The 9,873-nt window shown below is 49.8% G+C and overlaps 1 protein-coding gene across 1 annotated transcript; it reads right to left on the bottom strand.

Annotated features, from left to right (window-relative positions):
* Positions 1-1,198: 1,198 nt before the first annotated feature.
* On the bottom strand, positions 1,199-9,305 carry LOC129394955 (uncharacterized). Its single transcript, XM_055105193.2, has 2 exons — positions 9,181-9,305; positions 1,199-6,349 (listed from the first exon to the last, which is right to left on the bottom strand). The coding sequence occupies exon 2, from the start codon at positions 4,927-4,929 to the stop codon at positions 3,556-3,558; it is 1,374 nt and encodes a 457-aa protein (XP_054961168.2). The 5' UTR covers positions 4,930-6,349; positions 9,181-9,305; the 3' UTR covers positions 1,199-3,555.
* Positions 9,306-9,873: the final 568 nt, after the last annotated feature.

Raw genomic sequence — 9,873 nt, 5'->3', positions numbered from 1 at the left:
TCCTATATCAGAATAGAATGAATTCGTATGATCGGGCTTTACAGAGATATTCCTTTCCCAGGGGCATGCAGGAGATGGAGGCCTTCTTATCTCAACCGCAAGAGGCCTTCCTCTTTTACCAAACCTCCTCAGCACAGATTATGGGTGCTGGGTTGGGGGATGGTCAAGTCTTTCACTTCCCATGAGGCCATATCTCGGGCTGTCTCAGTGGGGGAAAACCTTGGACAATACCCAGGCTTTCTTGGGCAGAGATGCCTGCGGCTTTCCACAGTGCATTGTGCCCCTGGTTAATCGAGAATGGAGAATGGCAATGACTTTTACCAAGCGTACTGCCTGTAAACATATTGTTAACAAGGCACATCCTGCACAGCCCTAGATCCCTTAAACCTTGATTCCATACAGCACATGTTTCTGTGAGCACAGGGTTGGGGCTAAAGTTACAGATTAACAGCATCTCAGGGCAAAACAATTGTTCAAAATACAGATCAAAATGGAGTTTCTTATGTCTTCCTTTTCTACATAGACACAGTAACAGTCTGACTCCATGTAGGGTGTTTGCCTAGGTACACTTAGAGTTAGGTATTTCTCCTAACGCTATCCCTCCCCCAGTCTCCCATCCCCAACAGGTCCCGGTGTGTGATGTTCCCCTCCCTGTGTCCATGTGTTCTCATTGTTCAACTCCCACTTATGAGTGAGAACATGCGGTGTTTGGTTTTCTGTCCTTGTGATATTTTGCTGAGAATGATGGCTTCCAGCTTCATCCATGTCCCTGCAAAAGACATGAACTCATCCTTTTTTATGGCTGCATAGTATTTAATGGTGTATATGTGCCACATTTTCTTTATCCAGTCTATTATTGATGGACATTTGGATTGATTCCAAGTCTTTGATATTGTGAATAGTGCCGCAATAAACATACATGTGCATGTATCTTTATAGCAGCATGATTTATAATCCTTTGGGTATATACCCAGTAATGGGATTGCTGGGTCAAATGGCATTTCTAGTTCTAGATCCTTGAGGAATCACCACACTGTCTTCCACAATGGTTGAACTAATTTACACTCCCTGGGGGCATTTTCTTATAGAAAATTTAAGAGCAAAAAATGATAGCCATGGGAAACATATGTCAAGTAGATATCCATATTGTTATGCCCAGACCGTTAGTTCCCCAAAGAAGACCACCAGAGTCCAGAGTCAAAGCCAAGCGGCAAGGATCTTTACTACAAGTTCGAACCTGGTCCCTCCATTCCACAGCATACAAGAGGGCCTTGAACAATGCGAGTGTTTGCTTTTTATAGCCTGAAAGTTACAGGGGAACAAAGGAATTCTTTTGGTTCCCGCTCTTTCAGTAAAACTTTGAAGGGCTGTCCCCTTATCGGAGACTTTCCTGGTGGTGTTTGTACTGGGCTCAGGAAGTTTGAGATATATGGCGATATGTGGTGGGATGGGAGGATGGGATGTGTTTGTACTGGGCTTGTTTGTTTTGAGCCCGGGGCTGAGGAATGTGCCCGGCTCCTTTCATTCCCCCCTTTCTTTTCAGGTATTTTTTAGAGCCAATCTTGGGTCTTATAAGTCTGATTCTGTTTCAGCATTTACAGGTTGGTATTGGGCTCTGAGGACCATGAGTTGTACAGTGTTAAACCTTTCTTTAACGAACCGCAAAATTCTGTTAACAACACAAGGTCCTACGGTAAGCAGAAATAGTAGACTCAGCAGGGGTCCAAGGAAGGGGGCTAACAGAGAAAACATAGATGAGTTCCACCATTGGTCTGCAGCTGAAGCAAACTGCCGTGTTCTTACTTCTGTGCTTAACTTGAGTAACTGTTGGACCCGGTCTTTCACAAGCCCTGATTCATTTATGTAGAAACAACAGTCTTCCTTTAAAAACATACACGTTCCCCCTTTTTTAGCAGTGAGTAGGTCTAAGGCCCTCCGGTTCTGCAAGGTTACCTGTGCTAGGGACGTGAGCTGCCGCTGGAGGGAGGCAAGGGACTCAGCTGACTCCTCCATAGCAACGGCAAATTGTTGGTACAGCTTGTTACTTTCTATGAGGGTGTGACCTAGGGCTCCCCCAGCCAGTCCGGCCGCCATGAAGGATGCGGTGAGGGAGATTCCTGCAATGAGGGGGAGAAATATGTCTCGTGCAGGTCTCGGTCTAGGGTCTGGGTGAATAACAGCACTAGTCCAGTTACCAGTATACCCTAGGAACTCGCCGGCAGTAAGTAGAGTTAACCGGGGAACTAATGTGACAGGAAGACACAGTAGGTTGGTAACAGAGGGGCTTGATAGGTTTTTAGATAATGTTCCATTACACCAGAAGAATATGCCTGACGGAGCCCTTAAGGTGATATTAGGGGGCGTTGCAGTGATGCTGCAGAGGCTGGAATTAGTTCCTGAGAAACAGTAGGGAAACTTTTCTTGACTGGGGTTTAGGTATAGTGGCACGTGAGGGATAGGGGCATATGAGAGGTTTCGGTGGTTGTTAACTTGGGCAGAGGTGGAGGATCCCCATGGCAGGGGGACAGCGGTTAGCGGTGGACGCCCTAGAGTGGCACACAGAAAGCAGCCAGACAGGCTGTGAAGTCCTGTAAGGTTAGCAAGTTCTAATCCTTCTTGTAATAATTTTAACCAGGAAAAAGGACGTAAATCTTGTGTCAGGCAGTTTTCTTGTCACTGGATATTTTCATGGACCAGGGGCCGTACCTGCACTAGACCCTGCCACAGATAGAGGTGACTGCTAGGCCATGTGGAGGTGGAGGAGTAGTATACAGCCCCGTGTTGAGGCGTGGTCCAGCGGGAGTTCCAGGGGTCTCTAACTATCCATGTATATGAAAGGTCTCTATCTCGTCTGCGATGGAAGGGCCATCTGGGATCTATCTGTTCTTTTCCACCCCACCATTGGTATTTATGGATGTTACAATAGTTATAAGGGCAGCCGGCACTTTGGTGCCACCAATAGTGCTTACAATTGTATTTAGTCTGATCATACTCGAAGCATATTATTGGTGCCACTCGTTTGGCTACTGGGAAATCAGTAAAATTTAGTAAAATTGGGCTATTGCACCCTGAGGAGGGGCAATCTGCACTGGCCACTAATTTCCCGGGCTTATGAGGTTGCCCAGGGTGGGTTTGGTTTTCATAAAGCCAGAATCTCCAGACAAAGGGATTAGGAGCTGGCTTTATGTTTTCCCCAGCGGCCACTAGGGCAACTAATGTTAGAGTTAGACTACCTAACTGCATGTTTGCAGTGAGCTATGCTGCCGGCGCAGGGTGAGTTTTAAGGGGTTGTTCTTAGTTCTGTCCACAGTCCACGTGTCCGGTGCTTCAGCCGCCGCCGTGATTGGCCCCAGAAGGTCAGAGGTTGGGTCCACTGGCTTGACGTGGGTGTAGTGGATCCACGACGCAATGCCTTCTACCTTCAGGGCGGTGGGTGTGGTCAGGAGTACTTGGAGTGGTCCTTTCCACCTGGGCTCTAGGGTCTCTTGTCGGTGTCGCTTAACCAGGACCCAGTCTCCCGGCCGGTACGGATGGGGTGTCGGTGGGGGACTGGTCTCATATAGCTCTTTCAGCTTGGGCCAGATTTCTTGGTGAATTTTCTGTAAGACTTTGTAAGGAAAATAAGAATTCAGAGACATTTTCTGTTTCAGACTTAAGCAGGTCATCTTTTAAGCTAGGAACCAGGGGTGGAGGTCTGCCATACATGATTTCGTAAGGGGTAAGGCCCAGTTTGTAAGGGGTATTACGGGCCCGGAACAGAGCATAGGGGAGAAGGACTACCCAATTAGCGCCAGTCTCTATAGTCAATTTAGTTAAGGTCTCTTTTAAGGTCCGATTCATCCTTTCTACCTGTCCTGAACTCTGGGGCCTGTAAGCGCAATGTAGTTTCCAATTTGCCCCAAGGATGGAAGCCAAGTCCTGACTTACCTTAGTGACGAAAGCGGGCCCATTATCTGACCCTATCTGGATGGGGAAGCCATACCTGGGAAGGATATCTTCCAGAATTTTCTTTGCTACGACCTGAGCAGTTTCTCTTTTGGTTGGGAATGCTTCAGTCCACCCTGAAAAAGTATCTACAAAGACAAGTAAGTACCGGTACCCGTACTTTCCTGGCTTTATTTCAGTAAAATCTACTTCCCAGTAGATACCGGGCCTGGTTCCCCTGAGCCTTGTTCCTGTTGCAGCTTGAGATTGGGGGTATGCGTTGTTAAGCTGGCAGACTTTGCAACGTGTCACGATACTGCTGGCCGTCTCAGCTATATGTCTGATTTTGAGCTTGGAGCGTCTGATCCGGTCTATCATCCGCCGGGCCCCCAGGTGGGTGGTTCGGTGGATGTGTTCTAACACCTGTTGTCCTAATTTTTCTGGTAGGATGGTTTGGTCATTAGTATCAGTCCACCACCCATTCTGGATTTGTTTCAGGGGAAGTTTGTCAATCCACTGGAGATCTTGTTCTGAATATTCAGGGAAATATGGCAAGTCCCGGGGGCCCGGGTCAGGGAGCTGGAGTGCAAGGAGTTGGCTGGGAGCCTTCGCCACATTCCTTGCAGTTTGGTCTGCCAGAAAGTTGCCTTGAGCAGTTGGAGTAGTTAGTTTCTGATGCCCTGGGCAATGTACAATGGCTAATTTTTCTGGCCTCCATAGGGCTGTTAGCAGGGCTAGGATCTCTTGCTTGTTTTTTATCTCTTTTCCTTTAGCCGTCAGTAACCCTCGCTCCCTGTAAATGGCCCCATGTATATGCACCGTTGCAAAAGCATATCGGCTGTCTGTATATACTGTCAGCTTTTTCCTCGCCCCTAAGGTAAGAGCTCGGGTGAGCGCTATCAGTTCGGCCTTCTGGGCCGATGTCCCCGGGGGCAGGGGTTCTGCCCAGATTACCTCAGTCTCTGAAGTTACTGCCGCTCCAGCGTACCTCTGGCCTTGATGCATGAAGCTGCTCCCATCAGTGAACCAGACGAGGTCGGCATCAGGAAGTGGGCGGTCCTGCAGGTCTTCTCGAACTCCGTGCACCTAAGCTAGTATCTTGGTGCAGTTATGGAGTGGGGCGTCCAGGTCCGGGTTGGGCAGCAGCGAGGCAGGGTTTAAGGTTGTTGGGGGCAGGAAAATTATCCTGAGAGGATTTAGTAGTAGTCCTTGGTAGTGGGTGAGCCGGGCGTTACTCATCCATCGATTAGGTGGCTGTTTGAGTACACCTTCGATGGCATGTGGAGTAACGACCCACAATTCTTGCCCCATGACAAGTTTATCAGCATCTTGCACCATCAGAGCCGTGGCCGCAATCATTCGGAGACAAGGGGTCCACCCGGCAGCCACTGGGCTCTCCCTAATAGGGGACAGGGGCTCTCAGGGATGACCAGGAAAGAATGGGTTACATTTTTGGCTCCGAGGTTTACTGTTCTTTGTGTTGTCCATGGGTATTTCTTAACTCCTGTGGCCCCTTGTACCCACGAGGATTTGGAGGATAATTTCCCATTAGTTTTAACTAAGACCGAGTGTTGTGCTCCCGTATCGAGCAAGAACTGGACTGGGGACCCCTCCACTTGCAAAGTTACCCTAGGTTCGGGGAGGGTGTCCGAACCACATCTTTCCTAGTCTTCGTCTTGAGTGACTAGTACGGGTGTAGACCTAGGGGGTCCCTGTCCTTGTGGTTTCTTTTTGGGGCAGTCTCTTACCCAGTGGCCAGCCCCCTTACAGTAGGCACATTGGTCTTTGCTCAGATTATCATGCCGGGGGGGCCGCCTAGGTTGGGTGTACTCTGGCTGTAGATGCTCTTTCTGTACCACTGCTGCCAGGACCTTGGTCATTTTTTCAGTGGCCTTAAATTGCTTTTCCTCTGGAGTATCTCTGTTATTGTAAACCCGCTGGGCTATCTGAAGGAGGTCCTGAATCTGCTTTCCTTTCAAGTCTTCTAATTTCTGGAGTTTTCTCTTAATATCTGGGGCTGCCTGATTTACGAAAGACATTACAACAGCTGACTTCCTGGAGCCTCTGGATCTATGGGAGTGTACTGTCTGAAAGCTTCCATTAATTTTTTTAAGTAGGTAGCTGGGCTCTCTGTCTTTCCCTGCAGAATAGAATATACTTTAGCCAAATTAGTGGGCTTGCGAGCAGCTGCCTGGAGACCTGCCATTAGAGTCTGGCAATAAAGGTGTAGCCGTCCCCTACCTTCTGCCATGTTGTAGTCCCACGCCAGCCTGGTCAGAGGAAAGGTTGCGTTTATGAGGTCGGGGTTGGCAGTAGGTTGACCGTCATCCCCCGGGACCAGCTTTCTAGCTTCTATCTGTATTCTCTCTCGCTCTTCAGTGGTGAACAAGATTCGGAGGAGCTGCTGACAATCATCCCAAGTGGGCTGGTGGGTGAACATGACACTATCCAGTAAAGCCAGTAAATCTTTGGGGTTGTCTGAAAACCGAGCACTCTGAGTCTTCCAGTTATACAGATCACTGGTGGAGAATTGCCAGTACTGGAGCCTGGGGATTCCTGTGTCATCTGGGGGTCCTATTTCCCGAAGGGGTAAAGCCACCGTGGAGTCAGGCGGCTGAGGGGGGCTAGTCCGCAAAGTGCACCCTCGCGTCTGCCCCGCTGGCCCTTTAAAGTTACTTTCCCTTTCAGCGGGCCCGTGTGTGCCTGCCGCCTCCCGTCCGCCTGCTCCCTCCCGCAGCTCAGCCAGGGGGGCTGGGGCCTGGAGCCCGGAGGGGTACAGAGGGGGTTCTGTGAACAGTGGGTCCCCGCTGTCACGTAGAACAGGATGGGGGGGGCAGTTGGTTGCTTGGATTTTAGTGGTTGAGCAACCAGTGCCTTACAGGGTTCAGAGGCTAATTGGAAAGGGGACAGCCAAGGAGGCGGGTTCTCAACAAGGTCCTGCCATATGAGGATATATGGGATTTGATCTAAGTGGCCCGCACGCCCAGGTAGGAAAATCTTGGACTTTACCCTAGTGATGACAGCAAGCCGGAAGGTCTCTTCGGGTGGCCACCCCACATCAAAGGCAGGCCATTCGGAGCGACACAGAGTAATTAGCTTTCCTTTCCTGATTTCTATACCAAGATCATGGCCCCTTGCTCTAACTTCTTTGAAATTACTCGTAAGGAGAGATAGGGTAGTGCTCTGGGTATTACCCATCCTGTAATAATTTGTAGTCTCTTCCTGTAAAGGAATGTGGGTTTGAATCCCTGTAAAGGAAATCTGATCTGACTTATTAATGATATCTAATCGCAGGCGCACTTTGGCAGCCCTGGTCAGAGTTAGCTGCCTGGATTGCGGTCGCGCTGGGGCAGCCCAGATCAGAGACAGCTGCTGCCCGCCAAACCGGGGCAGTTCAGATCACAAGCGCGCACCGGAAGCCCGGGTCAGAGTTAGCTGCCTGGATCGCGGTCGCGCTGGGGCAGCCCAGATCAGAGACAGCTGCTGCCCGCCAAACCGGGGCAGTTCAGATCGCAAGTGCGCACCGGAAGCCCGGGTCAGAGTTAGCTGCCTGGATCGCGGTCGTGCTGGGGCAGCCCAGATCAGAGACAGCTGCTGCCCGCCAAGCTGGGGCAGTTCAGATCGCAAGCGTGCACCGGAAGCCCGGGTCAGAGTTAGCTGCCTGGATCGCGGTCGCGCTGGGGCAGCCCAGATCAGAGACAGCTGCTGCCCGCCAAACCGGGGCAGTTCAGATCGCAAGCGCGCACCGGAAGCCCGGGTCAGAGTTAGCTGCCTGGATCGCGGTCGTGCTGGGGCAGCCCAGATCAGAGACAGCTGCTGCCCGCCAAGCTGGGGCAGTTCAGATCGCAAGCGCGCACCGGAAGCCCGGGTCAGAGTTAGCTGCCTGGATTGCGGTCGTGCTGGGGCAGCCCAGATCAGAGACAGCTGCTGCCCGCCAAACCAGGGCAGCTCAGATCAGAGACAGCTGCTGCCCGCCAAACCGGGGCAGCTCAGATCAGAGACAGCTGCTGCCCGCCAAACCGGGGCAGCTCAGATCAGAGACAGCTGCTGCCCGCCAAACCGGGGCAGCTCAGATCAGAGACAGCTGCTGCCCGCCAAACCGGGGCAGCTCAGATTGCAATATAGATCAGATGAGAGCCAGGGGACGTCTCCCACCGGTCTCCGCTGGCTGTCCTATAGCGCGTCTGCCAGGACTGTGCCAGCTCCAGTTTCAGACCTCACAAGTCACAGATTCGGATTCAGAACAGACACAGACAGACAAACGGAGACGAGCCAGCTCACCTATCAGTAGATCGATCCTAGCAGATCCGTTGACCAGGGGTCTGGTGGGCTTGGGGAATCCCGGACAGGCCCCCAGATGTTATGCCCAGACCATTAGTTCCCCAAAGAAGGCCACCAGAGTCCAGAGTCAAAGCCAAGCGGCAAGGATCTTTACTACAAGTTCGAACCTGGTCCCTCCATTCCACAGCATACAAGAGGGCCTTGAACAATGCGAGTGTTTGCTTTTTATAGCCTGAAAGTTACAGGGGAACAAAGGAATTCTTTTGGTTCCTGCTCTTTCAGTAAAACTTTGAACGGCTGTCCCCTTATCTGAGACTTTCCTGGTGGTGTTTGTACTGGGCTCAGGAAGTTTGAGATATATGGCGATATGTGGTGGGATGGGAGGATGGGATGTGTTTGTACTGGGCTTGTTTGTTTTGAGCCCGGGGCTGAGGAATGTGCCCGGCTCCTTTCAATATGACCCCACCAGTGTGGCTTCCTATGGTGCTCCAGGGAACGATGTTATTTTCTGCAACCCCCATAGGGCTGGAGAGGAAGCCTTTTTTACTTCCTTGACAAAAACAGAAAAAACCCAAAGCAGAAAGCTAGGAAATGTGGTTGTTAGAGCTCGTAACTGAGAAACACATGTCTCTAGGAGCATGGGAATCATAGTGAGTAACTCTCATATTGCTTTGTCAATAATAGCTTTGGTGACTTTATATTGTTTTTCAGGAGAAATTGATAATGAGGATTGCTATTATAAAGATTCTGCATGGCCTTAAATCTTAGTCTTCTTCTCCCCAAAGCCTACCACAATGACCATTTAAAGGGGCCACCATCTTATCCCAAAGCCACCAAGTCCTCAAGTCTGTTTGGCATTGGACACTAGTTTTTCCAACATTACACTTACAGCACTGCTTGGGATGCTGTCCACCAAAAAGTTTAGAAATCTCTGCCCTGGGATTTGGGGACCCCCGAGAGACACACTGCACTCACTTCTTGATCTCTGAAATTTCATATCCTGCATCAATGATCTCCTTGCCAGCAGATATAGCTGCTGTGATACGCAGCCTGGGGTGTCCTGTTCCTTTAGCCTCTTCTTCAAAAGCCTCCAGCATTTCCTACAGAGAGAGTGAGGGTGGATTTGAGTGGCTGTCTTTATTATCTATTTTCTACAGTAAGCACCTCTTAGGCTTCTTTCCAGCTGCTAGCAATTCCCCTTTTCTAGAAATAGTCCCCAATATACAGGTATGGGTCTTGATAAAGTATAACTTGGAACAAAGAGATACTACACATACTAGTTGTCCTAGGGTCCAAGTTACAGTTAATGGCAATTCCAAGGAAAAAAACTAGGACCTCCTGGCAGAGTTCACTCTTCCTTCTAAAGTGCTAAACTTTTTGGATTTGTCGATAGCCATGCTAAGCTCTTTCTGCCCCCAAGCTTTTGCTAATTAGCCATGGAAAGGTTTTTCCTGCCTCCAGGCTTTTGCTAATGCTGTTCCAACTTCCTTAGAACAATTTTCTCCCTATTCTTTTTGTGGCTGGTTGCTGTTAATTATTCATATCACAGCTTAAATGTCACTTCCTCAGAGAAGACTTCCCTGACCATCCTATTTGTTTCCATCATAGCTCTTATCACAACTTATGATTATTTGATACTTTTTTGGAGTCTGTATCCTCTTTGCAAGC

The sequence above is a fragment of the Pan paniscus genome, chromosome 1 (assembly GCF_029289425.2).
Source record: "Pan paniscus chromosome 1, NHGRI_mPanPan1-v2.0_pri, whole genome shotgun sequence".
Classification (NCBI taxonomy): Eukaryota; Metazoa; Chordata; class Mammalia; order Primates; family Hominidae; genus Pan; species Pan paniscus.
Note: the sequence above shows the minus strand (reverse complement) of the source record. Positions and strands in the feature narration are given on the sequence as shown.